The sequence below is a fragment of the Hyperolius riggenbachi genome, chromosome 9 (assembly GCF_040937935.1).
Source record: "Hyperolius riggenbachi isolate aHypRig1 chromosome 9, aHypRig1.pri, whole genome shotgun sequence".
Lineage (NCBI taxonomy): Eukaryota > Metazoa > Chordata > Amphibia > Anura > Hyperoliidae > Hyperolius > Hyperolius riggenbachi.
Window position 1 is genome coordinate 46711778 of NC_090654.1, and position 22274 is coordinate 46734051.

A 22274-nucleotide genomic window follows, 5' to 3' on the forward strand; every position below is an offset into this window, starting at 1 on the left:
GCTTGTACAATTAGCTAGCTTACTTGGGGGTTGATTCACTTTGTAGGACGAGATCCCCGACTTTGGCGCAATAGACTGCCTGGCAAGTGACAGGCAGCCTTTTGGGTCAAAGTGCGGGGAAGTCGTCCTAAGTCACTGGACCTGACAGAATCCAGAGTGGGACAATTGGAGTGTCTGTTAGTTTTGGGGGTAGCGTGAGTAATTTAGTAACGCAGGCTACAGCAGTAGCGTGTCTACTTTGAAAATTTTACTACTGTTACGTGGATCGGGGGGTTAGCCTCAGAGCTGCGCAGCCGCAGTTGCGGCTATGCGTACTGCGCAGCCGCGGCCAGCTCCGGCCGCCATCTTTGTACAGGCTGGAGAGCCCAACTCGGGCCGTGCGTTCGGGGGGCTACTGAGCAGCAGGGACCCGGCGGAACGGCGCTGACTGCGTCCTCCGTGCCTGACAAGCTGACGCAGGTAGCTAACTTTTTTTTATTTTTTTTTCTATAATCTTGGCCTCGTAAGTCCTTTAAGGCTAGTTTCACACTGAAGTGATGCAGTGTTTCCTGTAATGGCCACCACAATCTGTTATAATTTTTTTCAGATTAAATGGTCATTAAACAATCACCATTAGAATCCTTGTCAATTTGGGTCATTTAAGTTTATTTTCAGCCAATATGATCGTATTGATCGGATCGCTGTTGCGATAATTCACTGAAAATTGTATCATTAATGTGCACCTTCAGTGTTTTCTTTCCCCCGTTGTTTAGTGAGAAGCTGATTGGTGCTGTTTTTTTTCTTGGCAGGTATGAGAAGAGATTGTTTTAGCACTACTGAGCCTCATCATCACCCGCTGCCAATCACCGCACAGAATGTAGCAGCTGCTGTCACTGCATGCGCTGTGGGAGGAGTCTGAGCCCCAGACGCTGCTTTATCCACCCCAGTATGCCCCGAACACCAGGGATTCTGGGTAGTGGAGGAACTACAAAAATCATTTTACTGATTATCAATGTGCCTGTTTTTCCAATAAAAATGAAAAAAGTAAAATCTTTATCTTTTTATTCATAATATAAAATACACACCGTCTCATGTTCAGAGTAAAGTATTCAGAATCACTCTATGGCTGAATACAAACTGCAGGTCGAATGCCACGCTTAAAGGAGTTGTCAGGCAATTTTAAATAAAATAAACGCTACTTACCGGGGGCTTCCTCCAGCCCCAAGCTCCCAGGACCTCCCTCGCCGCATCTCTGCAAGCAGCCGTTTGCCGGAGCTCCGACCCGGTCCCCGGGGATAACATCAGAGCAACCTGGAGGTCGCTCTGTACTGCGCCATCGGCGCTGTCGATCACCGCCACATGGGCTGGAGCGGACTGCGCAGAACTACTGCGCCTGCGCAGTCCGCTCCGGCCCACGTGGTGGTGATTGACAGCGCCGATCGCGCAGGCGCAGTACAGAGCGATCTCCAGGTCGCTCTCACGTCATCGCCGGGGACCGGGTCAGGGGTTCCGGCAAACTGCTGCTTGCAGAGATGCGGCGAGGGAGGTCCTGGGAGCTTAGGGCTGGAGGAAGTCCCCGGTAAGTAGCGTTTATTTTATTTAAAAGGAACCAGAGACGCCGGAATCCCAAAAAGAAAAAAAGATTTTATACATACCTGGGGCTTCTTCCAGCCCCATAAGCCTGCATCGCTCCCACGCCGCCATCCTCCACTTCCTGGATCGCCTGTACCGAGTCCTGTCACTTCCGGCGGACGCGGCCAAATGTCCGCATGAGCAGGGGCTCCCTCCATACCCTTACGCGTGCGGCTGCGCAGTATGCAGCCACACGCATACTGGTATGCTAGGAGCCCCTGTGATTTGTGCTGCCGCCGACTAGCGGAAACTACGGGACCCGGTACCGCCGGATACAGGAAGCGGAGGAGGGCGGCGTGGGAGCGATCCATGCGTATGGGGCTGGAGGAAGCCCCAGGTATGTATAAAATCTTCTTTCTGGGGCCTCTGGTTCCCTTTAAAATTGTCTAACAACTCCTTTAACTAAGAACAGGAAAGCCTCTAAATTCTGTATAGACTTCCCATATCTTCCTCACTAGGGATGGCAATGCCAAGGAGAAGCATGTGGTCAGTTTGATCAGCTGATACATTTGTAAGGCTCTGATTTGCTGGTCATGATCATGTGTTAAACCAGTGTCATAACAGCTAATCAGAACCTTACAAATTATCAGCTGATCACATGCTTCTCCGCAAGGTCTCCTAAGCATTGCCATCCAAACTCCTCCCATTACTGCCACTCACTGACTATATGGAAAATCTGGGTCGTGCTCCACTTCATGCACAAGCCTGGCTGTGCCTGAGCAGTAATGCCAGTCGTGCACCAGCAGCTCCAGCTTACTACACATGCTTGTGCATGAAGAGGATCACAGCTCGTCAGTTTTGGGAGGGTCTGCAATCCAGAGGATAGTGTTTTTGTTTTTTGGACCAGCGCTTGGCCTTTATGTACTGTTTAACAGTCCAGATCTGTAAGGTACACATGCAATTTCCAATGATAGATGGGGTCAAATCAATTATTTGACAGGTCTGATCTGATTTCCGATCATTTTTCTGATCAATTTTGTATAGAAGTGATCGGAAATAAGATCAGACCTGTCAAATAATCAATTCGACCTGTTTGACAGGAAATTGCATGATGTGTATCAGGCATAAGCTTTCTAGACCAACCAGCAGTATTAGGACTAGTCACATTACCAGCACTTTTTAAAGGGGAACTTCAGCCTAAACAAACATACGGTCATCAAGTTACTTTAGTTATGTTAATGAGAATAGATAGGTAATATAATCTCTTACCCACCCTGTTTTAAAAGAACAGGCAAATGTTTGTGATTTATGGGGGCTGCCATCTTTTTGGTTGAAAGGAGGTGACAAGGAGCAGGAGACACAGTTCCAACTATCCGGTGTCCTGATAACCCCTCCCAGCTGCATGCGCTAGGCTTCAAATGTCAAATTCAAAATGTAAAACAAAAAGAAATTGCACCAAAACAGCAGAACGAGAACAACAAAATCAGAAATCCCATCATGCTTTGCACAGCATCAGGGGAAAAAAGCCCGGGCAGTTTTCTTCTGTGCAGCTAAAAATGAGGCTTGTATAAGAGAAACAAAGTTCTGATGCTGTGAAACTGTTAAAGAAACACAAAGCCTTTTCAGTGCTGCTGAGTCGATTTTTAATCCGGAGGTTCACTTTAAGCACCAGTGAATTGCAAAGCTCTTGCTAATGCAGTGCTATGGGAGATTTTTTTTGAAAACCACATCCCTCTAATGCAGGGACCAGGAATCTTTTTGGCCATAAAACCACATTTTAAAATGTAATTCTGTGAGAGCTATACAATATGTATCAAACTGGGACAGTAGGGCTCATGTCCCTGTTGCCATGGTGATGTGTATACAGTTGATCCGCTGGGCAGCGGAAGTGTCAGACACGTCTTCAGCTTCTCTTGGGTTTCAGCAATTTTCCCGAGAGCCAGACAGGAGAAATACCAACTAACAGCTTGTACAATTAGCTAGCTGACATGTGGGTTGATTCACTTTGTAGGATAAAGATCCCTGCACTTTGGGCCAATAGGCTGTGTCAAGTGGGCCAATCAAAGTGTGGGGATCTCATCCTACAAAGTCACTGGACCTGACAGAATCCAGAGTGGGACAATTGGAGTGTGTTAGTTTTGGGGGTAGCGTGAGTAATTTAGTAACGCAGGCTACAGCAGTAGCGTACCTACTTGAAAATTTTACTTGCGCTGCCACACTAAGCTGTGCTGCTTGAGCAGTGTAGCTTAGTGAATCAACCCCTACTGATTTGTCTGAGCCAGATGTAGCCATCAAAAGAGCCACATCTCGCTTCTGAGCCATAGGTTCCCTACCCCTGCTCTAATGGGAACACAGTGTTACATTAGCAAGAGACTTTAAAAATCACTGGCGCTTACAAAAAGGGCAGCATGTAAAGTAAACCAGCCCTATGGCTCCTTTCACACTGTGTCATCACCAGACAGTATCTCTTCACTATGCAATGACATTCCTATGGGACTATCACATGGATTGCAGTGTAATTTTTGCCTTCTCAAAACAGAAGGTATTTGCAATATTGTATAGCAAACAAATGGCTTATACATTTACAGAACCACGTCTGTACATTTATAGGCTATAGGCATGCTATACACCAGCGGCTCTGGATGTAAGCCTGGCTTCAGGGGCTTAAAGAGAATTTGCATATTCAGTAGTGATGCATTGTGGGTAACCATAGTTGCTCACTTAAAGAGACACTGAAGCGAAAAAAATATATGATATAGTGAATTGGTTGTGTACTATGAATAATTACTAGAAGATTAGCAGCAAAGAAAATATTCTCATACTTTTATTTTCAAGTATATAGTGTTTTTTCTAACATTGCATCATTCTATAATATGTGCACATTACACAACACTCAGCATTCAAAATGAGTCTTTCAGAGCAGTCTGAAGTAATGACCTCTCCTCTAGCAGAGGAAAAGTAAATAGTCCAGGACCAGTTGAGATAATACAAGTCAGATAACAGCCCTCTCCACTACTAACTTAGTCGGAGAGCTTAACCTCCCTGGCGTTCTATTAAGATCGCCAGGGAGGCTGCGGGAGGGTTTTTTTTAAATAAAAAAAAAACTGTTTCATGCAGCCAACTGAAAGTTGGCTGCATGAAAGCCCACTAGAGGGCGCTCCGGAGGCGTTCTTCCGATCGCCTCCGGCACCCAGAATAAACAAGGAAGGCCGCAATGAGCAGCCTTCCTTGTTTTGCTTACATCGTCGCCATAGCGACGAGCGGAGTGACATCATGGACGTCAGCCGCCTCCGATCCAGCCCTTAGCGCTGGCCGGAACTTTTGTTCCGGCTGCGCAGGGCTCGGGCGGCTGGGGGGACCCTCTTTCACCGCTGCTCGCGGCGGATCGCCGCAGAGCGGCGGCGATCAGGCAGCACACGCGGCTGGCAAAGTGCCGGCTGCGTGTGCTGCTTTTTATTTTGTAAAAATCGGCCCAGCAGGGCCTGAGCGGCGACCTCCGGCGGTGATGGACGGATATATTCGTCCATACCGCTGAGGAGGTTAATGGCTTGTTTGCATAGAGATAACAACTGGAGTTTCTCAACTCTTCCTGTACTGGAAACAATTACACTGATGTATCTGATCTTAATGTTTTATTTCTTAGCTGTGCTACACATACAAATCATAATATTTTTTTTTTCACTTCAGTGTCTCTTTAAAGCTGAATTATTGAAAATACCTTCAGTTTTAAGAAGGCAAAACACTAAGCATTGCTTTTTAGTAGGAGGGCTTTTTGGTTTCTTAGTCCCCTATATTGGTTCAGGGTCACCCCCAGCTGCTTGGGTATTCTGTTACCCCAACAGGATGCACCACAGTCATTGTATTATATGTATAACACAACTTTGCAACTGCATAACATCGCAATGTAACTTAAATGGTGTGAAAGGAGCCTTAATGGAGTTAGGCGATCTGCTGGCACTTGGGCAGAAGCTGGAGGACGTGTGCTATTTACTTGTGTTATACAAGAACTCCTTTCTGGTGCTGTAACGTTCCAAGCAGCCACCCACCTCAGGAGGCCCAAAGGTCCCAACATACAGGTGGATGATTGAGTGGCAATAGTGGCTTGTTGCTTTCAGCTGTAGATCTTTTGTCATCTCCCAGGCAATGAGTAGCAGCACATGTTCTTCCTCAACAACCGCGATGGTCAATAAGATGCAGTTTCCAAATTGCATGCAGCTTGTAATCGGCCCAATCAAAAGCACTTCCTCCCGGCTGGATTGGTCCAAACTATATTCAAGTTGGAAGAATAAGCATTTCATTGGTCATCTGTACTGAGCAGTAATAGCGCTTCCTATGATCACGCTGCAGGTCCAGAATCTTCTTCTATTAGGTGACTGGAATTAATGCAGCTGCTACTGATCTCCGCTCGCTGGTGAGGAAGTTGTATGTAGCACAAGCATTGGGCTGTGGAAGAGAGCACAGAGGGTTACACTACAGACAAGCCATCCACAATATAATGGACTAGACCAGTGATCTGCAAACTTGGCTTTCCAGCCGTTAAGGAACTACAAGTCCCACAATGCATTGCAGGAGTCTGACAGCCACAGTCATGACTCAAAGGCAAATGCATTATGGGACTAGTAGTTCCTTAAAGGGAACCTTAACTGAATGGGGGGTAAAGAGTTTCACTTACCTGGGGCTGTTACCAGCCCCCTGCAGCAGTCCTGTGCCCTCGGAGCCGCTCTGGAATCCTTCGGTCCCCCGCTGTCACTTAGTTTCGTTTTTGACGACTCACCAGTCAGCCATGCGTATTAATGAATGCATTCCCTACTGCAATTAGCGCTGTTGCGGTCCGCAACGCGTACAAAAATACATGTTGCCGCATTCTTTCTTTTTGTACGTGTTGCGGTCCGCAACATCGCTAATTGCAGTAGGGAATGTGTCCAATAATACGCATGGCGGCCGGCCGATTGGTGAGTCGTCAAAAACGAAACTAAGTGACAGTGGGGGGACCGGAGGATTCCAGAGCGGCGCCGAGGGCACAGGACTGCTGCAGGGGACTGCTAATAGCCCCAGGTAAGTGAAACTCTTTACCCCCCGTTCAGTTAAGGTTCCCTTTAACAGCTGGAGAGCCAAGGTTGCAGATCCCTGGTAGACAATCTCTATAGATCCCCATAACGGTTTGCTGTGCATAAAATTCACTCTGCTATATAAAAAAAAAAAGTCTGAGGCAGGGGTCACACTTGTCTTTCAGTTTCTACACTTTGCAGAAAACTGAAAGACAAGTGTGACCCCTGCCTTACAGCAGCTAATGTAATTTATAGAGAAAACTGACAAATTGCGCAAGATGTCAGTTTTTTTTTCTGCATGCGAAATCTGCATTAAAGTGTGACCTAGCTCATTGATTAACATGAGTTCTCAGTTGAAGTCAGTTTTTCTGTGCAGAAAACGCGTACGAAAGCCGGTAAGTGAGACCCCTGCCTGAGACTTTCTGCTGCTTGACAGCATGGACAGGACTACCTTCCAGTGCCCTAGCTGGTTAGGAATGACCAAACAGCCCCTTAACCTCTTGAGGACTGCAGGGCTAACCCCCCCCCCCCGTAGTGACCAGGCCATTTTCAGTAAAATGTGCCACTGCAGCTTTAAGGCCAAGCTGCAGGGCCGCACAACATAGCACACAAGTGACTAAGCCCCCCCCGCCTTTTCTCCCCACCAACAGCTCTGTTGGTGGGGTCTGATCGCTCCCCCCATGTTTATTTTTTTAATCAATATTTGTTTGTGTTTTTAAAAAAAAAAAACTGTTCCTTTAAACCCGTTCCCTCCCTCCCTCCCCCCAGCGAGCCAATCATGGCGATCGGCTCTCATAGGATGAAGCCTATGAGAGCTGATCGCTCTCTTGTCCCCCAGGGGGACAGCCGTGTCACACGGCTGTCCCCAGTGCAGCGCTGCTGCTGATCACGCCATCTAACAGACTGAAGGCGGGCCGGAGCTCCGCCCCCCAAGCAGGAGATGCGCGCGATCTCCTGCAAAACAGAGCCCCAGGATTTTACACCAATTGGCGTTAGGCGGTCCTGGGGCTGCCGCCGCGGCCACGCCCATCGGCGTGACGCGGGTGGAAAGAGGTTAAAGAATCTAATGTACAGCCACAGAGGTCAAACATCTATAGATCACAGGGTTTGAATTACCTTAAAGGACACCTAAAGTGAGAGGGATGTGGAGGCTGCCATATTTATTTCCTTTTAAGCAACACTAGTTCCCAGGCAGCTCCATCGGTCTATTTGGCTGAAGAAGTGTCTGAACAACACCAGAAACAAGCATGCAGCTAATCTTGTCATATCTGTCAAATTTGTCAGAAACACACCTCATATACTGCATGCTTGTTTAGGGCCTATGATCCAGCGGAGTAGGCTTGGATGCACACCAAGTGTGGCCAGTTGTTCTTGTAGGATGCGTGGACAGATAGTTAAGTGTCTGGTCTGTCAAGGTGGTCATAAATGAACTCCAGGCATATGTTTATAGCGTCGTCAGTGGACCTGTTTGCCCTATACGCAAACTGATGGGGGTCTAGAAGGGGCAAAGTTGAGATCTTGAGGTTGGATAGGACCACTCGCTCTAGAGTTTTCATTATGATGGAAGTAAGGGCTACCGGCCTGAAGTTGTTCATGTCAGAGACTCCCTGTTTCTTAGGGACAGGAATGATGGTCGACCTCTTGAAGCATCTGGGGACTCTTCCTTCACTTAGTGATTTGGCGAAGATGGCAGAGAGGACGGGAGCGAGTTGCCTGGAGCAGGTTTTCAAGCAGGTTGGAGACACGCCGTCCGGTCCAGGCGCTTTCCTGGTGTTTAACCTTGACAAGAGTAGCAGGACATCAGCTTCGCTCACTACTAGCGGAGGAGCTTGACTTGTGATGTTTTCCTCGAGGTGAGGGGGGGGGGGGGGGGGGGGGGGATCAGGCGGTTTCAGATGGACCATTGGTTCTTCCTGCCTCTCAAACCTGCAGTAGAACTTGCTGAGTTCTTCGGCTAGCTCCGGACTGGGAGGTGCTTGTTGTGGGGGGGGGGCTTGTAGTTGGTGGCAGCCCTAAGACCCTTCCACACAGCTCGAATGTCATTTGAGCGCAGGTTTTGTTCCATCCTCTCAGCATAGTCCCTTTTGGCAGCCCTCAGTTCTCGATTAAGGTCGTTCCTCGCCTTCCTGTAGTCCTCCTGGTTGCCGGTCTTGTGTGCAAATTCCTTCCGCCTCTCCCAATGGTGCAAGGAGAACAAGCTGGTGCTCAACACTGCAAAAACTGTTGAGCTAATCATTGACTTCAGGAAATCCACTCCCACCCCACCACCAATTCACATTGATGGTACGGAGGTAGCTAGAGTGCCTTGCGCCCGTCTCCTGGGCACTACCATCTCCAGCGACCTCAGCTGGAGGCCTAACATCACTGCCATCCAAAGGAAAGCCCAGCAGAGACTCTACTTCCTTCGTCAGCTAAGGAAGTTCGGCATGGCCCCGGAGATCTTGACCAGCTTCTACTCCGCCACCATCGAATCGATCGTCTGCTCTTCCATCCTGGTCTGGTACACCGGCGCAACCGCCAGTGACAGGCTCACACTTCAGAGGGTCATCAGGGCAGCGGAGAGGATCATTGGAGGACCTCTCCCCTCACTTGACCTCCTACACAAGAGAAGGTTGAGATCAAGGGCGCTGAAAATCGCTAACGATCATGCTCACCCGGGCCACCGCTACTTCTGTCAGCTCCCACTAGGACGGAGACTTCGGGCCATCTCCACAAGGACGGCCAGACACAGTAACTCTTTCTTTCCCGCGGCCGTCAGCCTCCTTAATTCCCTCCACATACTCCCATCAGCACACAAAAACTGACAAAAAGTGTTGATAGGCCTTCCATGAGTACTGTAATGGGGGTAGATGCTGCTCTAGAATGTAACACAATGTCAAGTGCAATACAATGTGAATGTAATTGCTTCCTCTGTGTATAAGTGCTGTAGCGTGTAACACAAATGTCAAGTGCAATATAATGTGAATGTAATGTGAATGTAATTGCTTTCCTCTGTGTATAAGTGTAGTGTTAACTCTGTTCTGCTGTTCTACGCTACCTACTGTTGTCTCTCTTGAGCTATATGTACTGTGCCAAATCCAATTCCGGGCATGACCCAGTCATGCTTGGCGAAATAAAGGATTCCTGAAAGTATTAGAGGAAGAGGATTAGCTGAATAGCCAGGCAACTGGTATTGCTTAAATGGAAATATGGCAGCCTCCATACACCTTGCTCTACAGTTCACCTTTAACCAATACCAGTTGCCTGGCTGTCCTGCTGATCCTCTGCCTCTAATACATTTAGCCATAGACCCTGAACAAGCATGCAGCAGATCAGGTGTTTCTGACATTATTAGCTACATGCTTGTTTCTGGTAATATTCGGACACTACTGCAGCCAAATAGACCAGCAGGGCTGCCAGGCAACTGGTATTGTTTAACAGGAAATAAATATGGCAGCCTCCATATCCTTCTCACACAAAGCCCCTCCTCTACCGGTGCCTAACCATCTTCAATCCCCCCAGGTGGTGCCTAACACTTAAAGGGAACCAGAAACAAAGCACCCTTGTGTATTTTACCATATATATCAGTAAAAACATTAGAGAAAACACTTACCCTGCTCTCGGTTTCATCCTCACTGCTAAAAGTGTCTGTTATCAGCTGTGATAAGAATCCCGGACTGAGCATTCAGTCTGGTTTTGCAGGGAATAATTATAGCTGAGTCATTATAGCAGAGCCACAAGGGGGCAGGCTTGGGCTTGAAAAGACACCAGAGAAGACAGACTCGGCTATAATCTTTCTGTAGCAAAGCTAGACTGAGTGCTCAGTCGGGGATTCTTATCAGAGGCGATAACAGTCAGATTAAACAGAGAACAAGGAAACAAAGTGCAGATTAGGTGTTTACTGTCATGTTCCCACTGATAAGGTAAAATACAAGAGGGTGCTTCATCTCTGGTTCTCTTTAAAGTGAACCAGAGACAAAGCACCCTCATGTATTTTACCATATAGATCAGTGGGAACATTAGAGAAAACACCTACCCTGCTCTCTTTCATTCTTCACTGCACAGCTTGTTACCAGCCATGATAAAATTCCCGACTGAGCATTCAGTCTGGCTTTGCTCAGGAATCATTATGGTTGAGTCATTATAGCAGAGCCAGAAGGGGGCAGGCTTGGGCTTGAAAAGACAGACTCAGCTATAATGATTCATGAGCAAAGCCAGACTGAATGCTCAGTGGGGGATTTTATCAGGGCTGATAACAAGCAGGCTGAGCAGTGAAGAATGAAACAGAGAGGAGGGTAGGTGTTTTCTCTAATGTCCCCACTGATATATATGGTAAAATACAGGAGGGTGCTTAGTCTCTGGTTCACTTTAAGACCCCCCCACATCCATCCATGTTACCCAACCTTCTTTATAAATAGGCCTTGATGTATCAGTATCAGAACCCCAGGAAAGAAGCATATTCAAAATAAAGCAATGGCACCTTTCGCACTCTGCCCCATTCGTGGAAACAGCACCAGAGTTCAGTCTGCAGAGCTGCTGGTTACTCACCGTGTCCTGCACCTCCAGGGACACCCCGTTCTTTCTCATTAGCCTCACCAGTCCAGCATCCAGTCTCTGCACGCGGTCTCCGGTGCCCAGGACCAGGATTTCTGTATAACACAGAGCACAGCCTGTATCTCCATCACAGCTAAAGATCGTCAATGAGAGGTCAGCAATTCCAACTCGCATTCAAATTCAATGCAAATTGTATGCAGTTTGGAATTGGGCGAGACAGACAACTTGCACTAAATCTGCATGCCAACCATAATTATTAGCATTTCATTGGCCATGTCTACGTACAACTAACAAGAAAAAGCCACGGCTGAGTGAGCATGCTGTGCAGAAAGAAGCAAAGAGGGAGAAGAAGCTCTGGTTACAGTGATGAAGGGTTTATTGGGTATTTTACTAATATCGGTACGGATTCTGACAAAGAGCTTCACAGTATTAACCACTTCCCCTCCCCCGGGACGAGTAACTCCATCCCTGCAAAATGCCATGACTGCTTGCAGGGGCGTCCCTTCCTGCCACACGTTCCCGTTCGCCCCCGCGCACGTTCCCGCGGCCGATTGTTAGCTGCTAGATCAATGAACCAGTTCCCATTCATTGATCCAAGTCCCCATGTGAATGTACGCAGCCGTTCATGAGACGGCACCTTCATTCACAAAGACCGTCCACGCATCACTTCCTCTTTGTATAGTAAGGAAGTCAGGCGCGAGGACATCTTGTGCCAAATAGTAAAATTACATCTAGATTTTTTTTTCAATAAAAGACTTATTTAGACCTTATTTTTACATTTTAAAGGGACTCAGAGCTGAAAACAGTAAAAAGATTTATACATACCTAAGGCTTCCTCCAGCCCCATCCGCTCGGATCGCTCTTACGCCGCCGCCCTCAGATTCGGGAACCGGGTCCCATCACTAACGTCTATCGGCTCCAGTCTATGCAGGAGAATGCTGCTTGCGTGTTCAGGGTCTATGGCTAAAAGTATTAATTTTATCTTACTTCAGGTTCCCTTTAAGGGTTACCACCCTTTTTTTCCCTGTACTCTTATTAGGCTGCTCCACCCAGCCAATTTTGGGGAGAACTCAACTGTCAATGCCTCACCTCCTCATCCTCCTATGCTTTAAGCAGAGTTGTGCCAGCCCTGCATTTCCCTGGTCGCACCCCACCCGGCTACTTTACCCAGCTGGAGAAAAAAAGTTTAGGGTTAGCCATCATTAGAGAGGGAGGGTTTGAGTGACAACAGAGTCAGGTTAGACGATAGTAAAAATTATCAACATTTTACTACAGGAATACACTAGAGCCCAGTATTCTATCCATCAGCTACCCCAGGCGACCCCAATTTATCATGTCTCCCTTTTATGCTGCAGGGGAGCAGTGTACAGCAGGAAAGGGAAATGGTGCTGTGACTCCTTAGTTATAGTTAAAGAGAACCCGAGGTGTGTTTAAAGAATGTTATCTGCATACAGAGGCTGGATCTGCCTATACAGCCCAGCCTCTGTTGCTATCCCAAACCCCACTAAGGTCCCCCTGCACTCTGCAATCCCTCATAAATCACAGCTGTGCTGTGAGGCTGTGTTTACATCTGTAGTGTCAGTCTCAGCTGCTCCCCCGCCTCCTGCATACCTCCGGTCCCTGCCCCCGTCCCTTCCCTCCAATCAGCAGGGAGGGAAGAGATGCAGGCAGGGACTGGAGTTCTGCAGGAGGCGGGGAGAGCAGCAGACTGACACTATAGAGATAAACACAGCCAGCTCTGACAAGCTGTTTGTCAGCAGCGTGGCTGTGATTTATGAGGGATTGCAGAGTGCAGGGGGACCTTAGGGGGGTTTGTGATAGCAACAGAGGCTGGACTGTATAGGCAGATCCAGCCTCTGTATGCAGATAATATTCTTCAAACCCACCTCGGGTTCTCTTTAAAGGACAACTGTAGCAGAAGGGCTGTGGAGGCTACCACATTTATTTCCTTTTAAATAATACCAGTTGCCTGGCAGCCCTGTGGATCTATTTGGCTGCAGTAGCGTCTGAATAACACTAGAAACAAGCATGCGGCTAATCCAGTCACACTTCAGTCAGAAACAACTGATCTGCTGCATGCTTGTTTAGGGTCTACAGCTAAAAGTATTAGAGGCAGAGGATCAGCAGGGCTGCCAGGCAACTTGTATTGCTTAAAAGGAAATAAATATGGCAGCCTCCATAGCCCTGTCACTACAGTTGTCCTTTAAGAGTAGGGACAGTCAAGGAGATGCTAATAATTACAATTTGATGCAAATTTACGCAACTTGGAAATTGACCATTCCAAGCTGAACTGATTTACATAAAATCTACATAATCAGAATTCCTACCATCCCTAGATAACAGGAAGATAGAGTCAGTGAAAGGTCCTCCATCTACAAAACACATAAATAAAGCCTTACCTATCCTGGGAACCAGCAGGTGGAACAAGGACAGACTTTCATATGAAATATCTTTATGGGAACCAACCTGAATCATGGAGAATAGTGAGAGATAAAAATCATAAATCTGGCCCGAGATCCGATGAGAGAATTCAAGTTGGTTATGGCAGGTAAGTTTCATTTTGTAAGGTAAACACTGCCCCCTGCTGTATCACAGCCATTACTGCAGGCCTGCATACACCATATAAACTGAGCACCGATTGCCTAGCAGGCTCATGGTGAACCAGAACTCCTCCTAGGAGTGTGTAGGGGCTGTAAGAGACCAAAAAGCCTCCTTACTAAAAATGCTGTGTAAAACAGAAGGTATTTGCTGTCTTAAGAAGGCAAACTTCTGTTTTACATAGCATTTTAGTATGGAGGCGTTTTGATCTCTTTCAGCCCCTTACACACTCCTCGGAGCTCTGGTTCACCATGAGCTCGCTGGGCAATCTGTAACTCTGGGTGTTTAAAGTCCTATACCATAGAGCCATATTAATCCATGCCATGCACTGATGAGGATCAAACAAGCCAAAACAGTCTGCATGCATGCTGGATTAGTGTGGCTCTGTACACTTAGGCTGGTTTCACAGAGGGACGTTACAGGCGCACGTTAGAGCAGCCTGTAACGCAGCCCAACGCACAGCAATGAAAAAAATCAATGGGCTGTTCACAGTGCCCACGTTGTGTTACATTGTAACGCAGTATGTCTACATAACGTACTGCATGCCGTACTTTACACGCGGCTAAGCCGCGTTAGACTGTTTGCACATGCTCAGTGAGGGGCGAGAGGAGGCGGGGAGATGCCGCTACAGTAGCACACATGGCTACTTAATATGCACTGCACTGGCGGCTGCTGATTGGCCGGAGAGACCAGGTGATGCGGAGTGTCTCACTCCACATCACGAGGTCCCGCCGGCCAATCAGCCCCACTCTGGGAGACCTTATGCGGATAGACTAACGTCCTCTCCCGCACCACCATACATTGCGTTAGGGGCACGTTATGCGACCATAACGTCCCCTAAAACGCAACGTCCTGGTGTGAAACCAGCCTTAAACTGACAAATCATTGCATTCCAGGGGTTCTGGAGGGGTGTTTAGCAATCAGGGATAACAATGGATGATTTGCATTAGAGATGGGACAAATCCCACATTTTCTCAAGTCCGAATCCAAACAGATTCTCGATTTTCTTAAATCTTACATAAAATGAGCCCAAAAAGATATTGGCACACACTAGTGCAGGGGAGTTAGCAATTCTTTTAAATGGCAAATTCTGGTTCCACTGGAGCCAAAATTTCGTCAGAGTGAACATTAGTTTTAGTGCTGATGAAAATACTGGCAGGTGGTTACTACGCAACTAATCAGTTAATTCGTGGCTCCTGAATGTTGATTAGATGCCTGCTACATTTTGGTTCAATCCCAACAAATTCTAGTTCCCATCAATCTGCAATTTGAATGTTTGAGAAATTCTTTTCACATTGCTAGTTGTGACTACTTTGCTTGAAATTGTGTTGTTTACACGGCATGAATAGGCCCACAGTAATCGCATATAAAAAAAAAAAATGAATGGAGCCCATACATCTAAGGATTTTGGCAGCCAATCGAGCAAGTGACACGATTCTCTCGGATCAGAAATTGATTGACCACGAGACTAGACTCTCTCAGATCGAAAAATGATCGGAGAGAGGTCTGTGACTGTCATCAATCGCAGATCTCAGCATAAAATTTTTCGAGATTCAACCTAGTGATGCCGTCTTGCTGCCCCGTCCCCCCAAATGAAGATGTACCCCACCTCCCCGGTGCCCATGCATGAACACTTTACCTGTCCGTCTCCGCAACTCTTCCTTGCACACGCACATCCCACTTGGTTGCCGGCGTATTACACAAGGTATGACATCACACGTGAGGAAGAGTGCGGAGACAGAGCCAGCAGTGGACACTGACAGGTAAAGTAATCACGCACAGGCACATTTTACATTAGCGGTGACAGCGCCAGGGGTTTCACCATATTAGTCCCGATTTTGCACGCTGGGCACCCTGACTGAGCATGTCGGCCCGAGATTTTGCAACATGTCTGATTGATATATGCAACCAATTTTGGTCCTAAACTGGTCGCATGGTTGATCGGGCATGCTCTTGGCAGTACCGATTTTCATCCAAAACGATTATAATTAATGAATTGGATGGTCGATAGGTCGCCAAGTCCAGAAATGTATGGGCACTTTAACTACAAAAGGACTGCGCTAATTGAAATCTATGCCCTGTTTTGATGTCTACCTGGCTGCCAGGGAGTAGATTTCAATACACCGACGCCGCACGTTCTCACCGCTTTCGTTGCTCCCGACGATCTCGCCGCTGTTTCCCTGCCGCAGCTCACTCGCTCGCTCTGCTGTCTCTATAACGGCAGAGCCCTGTGAGCGGGTCAGGAGCCGGTTTCATTAGCTACTGACCCTGTCTATCAACATAAGCAACTCCCATTGGTGTACATTGATAGGCAGGGTCAGGAGACAATGAAAGCGGCTCCTGACCGGCTCACAGAAACTCTGCAGTCATAGAGACGGCAGAGTGGGTGGCTGAGGTTCCTGGCATGCGGCGTGGACAGCAATTGCGGTGGATATATGCAGCAATTGGTCGTTATTCTGCTCTCTCTTATACCAGCGGTCTCTGGTCCTTAAGGGGGCAGAGACCGCTGGTACTTAAGTGGTTAAGGGCTCGATTCTCTAAAGCGTGATAACTGCTATTTCACTGCGTAAAAACCTTTGTGCGCAGCAGATCACGTGCAAAGGTGGGAGGGGGAATCCTCGATAGGATCCAGAGGCTTCCCCCTCCCAAGGTGAGTACCCCTAGGGGCATTTTTTTTTTCTTTAGTACAGAGTCTCTTTAAGGCAAATCTGTAGCGTAAAAAAGTCCATTGAGAGGGAAGGTTCTGGATCCTACTGAACCTTCCTGTGATAAGGGAGGGTACCTGGCAGCAATCTGCAGGCATTGTGACACAGGACTCGCAGGCCCAGCTGGTTATCCCCGTCAGAAGAAAATCCACCTAAAACCTGATTGCAGTTCCAACTCTCACCACACATGGCCACTGTTTGGCCTGTCCACTTGAGGACTCAGCCTTTACCCCCCCCCCCCCCCTTAAGGACCAGCATGTTATTTTATGATCTGTGCTGGGTGCAGCCCCCAGCACAGATCAGGTTGCAGGCAGAGCGATCAGATCGCCCTCCTTTTTCCCCCCCCTATGGGGATGATGTGCAAGGGGGGGGGGGGGGGGGGAAGGTCTGATCGCTCCTGCTTGCCTGGGTGTTGCGGGGGGGGGGGGGGGGGCACCTCAAAGCCCCCCTCCGCGGCGAAATTCCCCCCCTCCCTCTCACCCCTGGTGATCGGGGCTGCACAGAACGCTGTCCGTCCTGTGCAGCCTGCGACAGGCTGTCCTCTGTTACATGGCGGCAATCCCCGGCCGCTGATTGGCTGGGAATCGCCGATCTGCCTTCCGGCGCTGCATTTACATTTAGTCTGCGAGCCGCGATCAGCGGCTCGCAGGCTATTCATGGAGACCCGCTCCGTGATCTAACAGGTAACGGCCGCTCGCGCGAGCGGCCTTTCCTGATTAATTAGGGAGGCACCTGGCGATGCAGATCTGCGTCGCTGGTCCTCCAGCTACCACTTTGCCGCCACACGGTATGAGTGGTTAATGTAGGAATGATGCGGCAGAGAAGGGAGGCAGGACAGTGGCTGGGTATCACTGCAGGTATTAAAGCAAATTATAAGCATTATAGCGGACCCGACTGGGATCAGCTATTTCTGAGCCCAGAGCCACAACAGCGCCACCCGCTGGAGCCGGGAAAGTAAAATTTTGCACAGCCTGACAAATTGTCGGCTGTGCATTCCATGCGTCAGAGCGAGACCACCGTGGGACGGAGGGAGACGGGGGAAGCCTCGATAGGATCCAGAGGTTTCCTACTCCCAAAGTGAGTACCCCCAGGGGCATTTATTTTTTAGTACAGAGTCTCTTTAAGGCAAATCTGTAGCATAAAAAAGTCAGATACTTATCCATAGAGAGGGAAGATTCTGGATCCTATTGAACCTTTCTTGTCCTCTTGTTTCAGCGCTGTACCCCAGGAGCCCGAGAGCTCCTGAAGACGGGTGGCTCTGTACTGCGCCAAGCATTCCTTCTCCACAGGCAAGTATCAGATTTTTTTTCCTCTAGATCTACAGTACTTTAAAAGTTAATCTTTTATCATCTCCAATTAGGAGGACGGTGCTGAAGGCCGTGCTATACCCATGACTATTCTGCATTAGGATGCCTACCGTTCAATCTCCCCCTCTATGGATAACCGAGCAGCATGTCTGTACAGAGATAGCTGATCTTTAATGATTACGTCGGGTGACAGAAGCTTAAAACAGCATCACAGACATCCCATACTCACATTCCACTGCAGGATGGTTCTGGGTAGTAAGGCGCAGGGCCCAATAATGACGTTCCCATTGATAATGAAGCCTTCGCGGTTGTAGCGCTCGACAAACATGATGTCCGGAGAGTCTCGCTCCAGATGGGTGACCGTGGTTTTCTCATACAGCTCGTCCCCCGTCGGGTAAAGAAGATGAGACCTCTGCTGCTGCCTGTACAAGAAGGGGACACAAAAACATGGCGTCTCAGTCAGGTGACCTCAGAACCTACAACAAAACACGATACCGCAGCCAATACTGCAACCACCAATACAGATCCATCAACAGGCAAAACACAACATTATCCCATTATCCAGAACTCAGGCAGTCTCAGCTAACCGGCATGCCTGGCGGGTGAGAACCAAGTTCCTCAGTTTGCAGAGTATTGCGCAGCGGCAGCGACTTACGTATGCTCCGGGTGCTCTCCTGTAGCTCCTAGATTAGAGTTTCTCAACATTTTATTGATATGTACCCCTTTTAAAACCCTGTACTCACCAAGTACCCCCTTAGCAGGCCTGCTCTCCACCGATTAATCATGAGCAGAGATGTCGGCGAATGGTTCCTGAACCGATCGCCAGTGAACCCCTCACCCTGTACTACTTCCGGGTCTCTGACACGGAGTAGTACGGCTGCGCTGGGCCGGCAGTGCGCGTCCTTGAGCGCGCGCCTGTTGCCAGGCACTTTCTGCGCATGTGCGTGACGTCATGAGTTACGTCACGCTCATGCGCAGAGAGTGCCCGGCAACAGGCACGCGATCAAAGACGCGCACCTCCAGCCCAGCGCAGCCGTACTACTCCGTGTCATAGAGACCCGGAAGTAGTACGGCCACATAGAGATTCGCGGACGAAGTGTTCGCTCACATCTCTAATTATGGGTAACCACGGTGGTTACTCGTAATTCAAATTAACTCTAATTGCCGCAGCTGATGAGGAAGTGCTCCATAGCGAGGCTTGCAACGCGTCCATTCGATGCTTGCTGGTCGGAACGCTGGTCGGAGAGCGGCATTATGGGTATTTAACCCCGCCACATCTAGCCGCTCAGCTGCGGCAATTAGAGCTAATTTGAATCACGAGTAACCACCGTGGTTACTCGTGGTTAATCCGTGGAGAGCAAGCCTGCCCCCTAGCATGGTAAACATTAGCACAAATTCCCCTTGACAAATATATATTTAATCATAGTACATGATAATTGGTTATAAACAATTTCCAAGCATTTACTATTGCTTTCAATTAGCTAAAACACTAATTTGGTGATTAAATAAGATGTATAATTTAATAAAACTCTAAATTTGTTATTCTTGGTTAAGTATATCAAGCCCGAGTACCCCCTGGAACCATCAGAAGTGCTCCCTGGGGTACGCGTACCACATGCTGAGAACCTAGGTCCTAGAGTATTTGCTGCATCCTCACATGGCTCCTCGGCGTGTCACCTGACCCGTATTGAGTCACGTGACGGATCGGTGCCGTGCACGGAGGATGCCGCAAAAAAGCGCCTAAGAGCTACAGGAGAGGAACACTGGCGCCCAGAGCATTCGCTGCCGCTGCGCAATACTCTGCCCTTAGTCAACAGGGGGAGGTTATACACACTGCTTAAAAAAGTAAAGGGAGCACTTAAAGGGAACCTAAACTGAGAGGGATATGGTTATTTCCTTTTAAACAATACCAGTTGCCTGGCAGTCCTACTGATCTCTTTGGCTATAGCAATGGCTAAATTACACACCTGAAACAAGCATGCAGCTAATCCAGTAGGACTTCAGGCAGAGCACCCGATTTGCATGCTTGTTCAGAGGCTCTGGCTAAAAGCATAAGAGACAGCAGGAGACTCAGGCAACTGGTATTCTTTTAAAAGGAAAAATCCATATTAAGGAATGAAGCCATTATTTATCTGCTAACTCCCTACTTGACCATTTCCAGTCTGGCTTTCGCTCTAACCACTCCACAGAAACAGCCCTTACCAAAGTGGCCAATGACCTTCTTACAGCCAAATCCAAAGGTCAATTTTCCATACTCATCCTTCTTGATCTTTCATCAGCATTTGATACTGTCGACCACACCTTACTCTTACAAATACTTTCAAATGTAGGAATAAAGGGCCTCGCTCTCACATGGTTATCTTCCTACCTCTCTGGAAGGTCCTTCACAGTCTCCTACTCAGATCAGATCTCTTCTCCTCATGCTTTGTCTTTCGGGGCTCCCCAAGGCTCTGTCCTTGGTCCCCTCCTCTTTTCCATCTACATGCACGGTCTTGGTGACTTAATCAACTCATTCGGGTTTCAATACCACCTGTATGCAGACGATACACAACTGTACCTCTCTGCCCCAGACCTTAACTCCCTCCTCAAACGTGTTTCTGACTGTTTGTCTGCTATATCCTCCTTCATGTCCTCTCGCTTCCTAAAACTTAATATGAGTAAAACAGAACTAATAATTTTTCCAAAGTCTCTGTCCACCTCTCTGCCTGAAGTAACAATAAAAGTTAACAACACTCCCATAACTTCAGTTCCCAAAGCTCGGTGCTTGGGGGTAATATTCAACTCATCTCTCTCTTTTATTCCTCATGTTCACCCCATAACCAACTCCTGCCATCTCCAACTCAAAAAAATATCTCGCATCTGTCATTTTCTCACTCAAGACACAACTAAAATGTTAATACATGCTTTTATAATTTCTCGTCTGGACTACTGCAACGTACTACTGTGTGGACTACCTTCTAACAGACTGGCCCCACTCCAGTCGGTACTGAACTCAGCTGCTTGTCTCATTCATCTTTCTTCTCAATATTCCTCTGCTGACCCTCTTTGTCAAGCTCTTCACTGGCTGCCAATTAACCAGAGGATCCAGTTCAAACTCCTAACCCTAACCCTACCCCTAACCTACATAGCTCTCCACAATCTCTCTCCCCGGTACATATCCTCACTAATTTCCAGATACAAACCCAATTGCAATCTCAGATCGGCACATGATCTTCTGTTGTCCTCCTCTAGAATCACCTCCTCACATTCACGTTTACAAGATTTCGCACGTGCTTCACCCCTCCTCTGGAATGCCCTCCCACAGGTCTTGGAAATTAAACATTTTATTCATCATGTTACTTTTATCACTGTCATTACCAATTCTATATTTTGGATTTTGTATCATTCTTTGTATTTTGTCACTAATTATGTATCTTGTATATTGGTGTACACCATTGTCTGTATTATGTACCCCATGTTTGTTTCTTACTTTGTACAGCGCCACGGAATATGTTGGCGCTTTATAAATCAATAACAATAATAATTATTTAAAGAGAGACTGAAGTGAGTGAACCAGCATGTGTTTACTGTAAAGCACCTTATAATGCTAAACCGCCGCTATCCCGCAGCAAAACGAGGGGTTTTTACCCCCCAAATCCCCTCTGTAAACTCAGGGGAGCACTTCCTGAAGAGGCAGAGCTTATGGCTGTAGCTCTGCCTCTTGGCACGTCAATCCCCGCTGATCTCCGCCCATCTCCCTCCATATCCCTTTCACTTCAGTTGTATTTTAAAATTCCTAAGCGTTGGCAGTTAAGAGATGCATTTCATGTTACATACTTTCAATCAACAAAATTGCAATATGCAAATTAGAGGAGTCGGTGGAATCCTAACCTGAGGAGTCGGAGTCGGTGGATTTTTGTACCGACTCCACAGCTCTGCATAGGAAGGCAACAACTCAGCAGCAGGACCGCTACCTCCGCCTCTGTGCAAGGAGGTGCAGGAGGAGCTCTGCCAGAGCCCTGCAAAATGACCTCCAGCAGGCCACAAATGTCTCCACGAGGGTGGTATGAGGGCCTGACGTCCACAGGTGGGGTTGTGCTTACAGCCCAACACTGTGGAGGACATTTGCCAGAGAACACCAAGATTGGCAAATTCACCACTGGCACCCTGTGCTCTTCACAGATGAAAGCAGGTTCACACTGAGCACGTGACAGAGTCTGGAGACACCGTGGAGACCGGTTTGGCAGTGGGTCAGTTCTTTGGGGGGCCACACAGCCCTCCATGTGCTCGCCAGAGGTGGCCTGACTGCAATTATGTACTCGACCCCCTTGTGAGACCACATGCTGGTGTGGTAGTCCCTGGGTTCCTCCTGAATGCAAGGCCTCATTTGGCTGGAGTGTGTCAGCAGTTCCTGCAAGACGAAAGGCATTGGTGCTGATGGCCCGTTCCCCAGACCTGAATCCAACACATATCTCACTCCATCCATCAATGCCACATTGCACCACAGAGTGTCCAGGAGTTGGTGGATGCTAAAGTCTAGGTCTGGGAGGAGA

General features: G+C 48.0%; 2 protein-coding genes across 13 annotated transcripts in view; one reads left to right on the forward strand and one right to left on the reverse strand.

Annotated features, from left to right (window-relative positions):
* The window catches only part of IMPDH2 (inosine monophosphate dehydrogenase 2), a 49328-nt gene extending 48299 nt beyond the window's left edge, over positions 1-1029 (forward strand). For all 3 annotated transcript variants that reach the window (XM_068252664.1, XM_068252666.1, XM_068252665.1), the window contains one exon: positions 789-1029. In XM_068252664.1, coding sequence (XP_068108765.1) covers positions 789-810 — 22 coding nt within the window. In that variant the 3' untranslated portion in view covers positions 811-1029. The remainder of the gene's footprint in view (positions 1-788) is intronic.
* A 542-nt stretch (positions 1030-1571) lies between these two features.
* Positions 1572-22274, reverse strand: part of NDUFAF3 (NADH:ubiquinone oxidoreductase complex assembly factor 3) — a 139942-nt gene continuing 119239 nt past the window's right edge. For all 10 annotated transcript variants that reach the window (XM_068252679.1, XM_068252678.1, XM_068252674.1 and 7 more), the window contains 4 exons: positions 17972-18164; positions 13532-13598; positions 11127-11227; positions 1572-5994 (listed from right to left, as the gene is read on the reverse strand). In XM_068252679.1, coding sequence (XP_068108780.1) covers positions 5917-5994; positions 11127-11227; positions 13532-13598; positions 17972-18164 — 439 coding nt within the window. In that variant the 3' untranslated portion in view covers positions 1572-5916. The remainder of the gene's footprint in view (positions 5995-11126; positions 11228-13531; positions 13599-17971; positions 18165-22274) is intronic.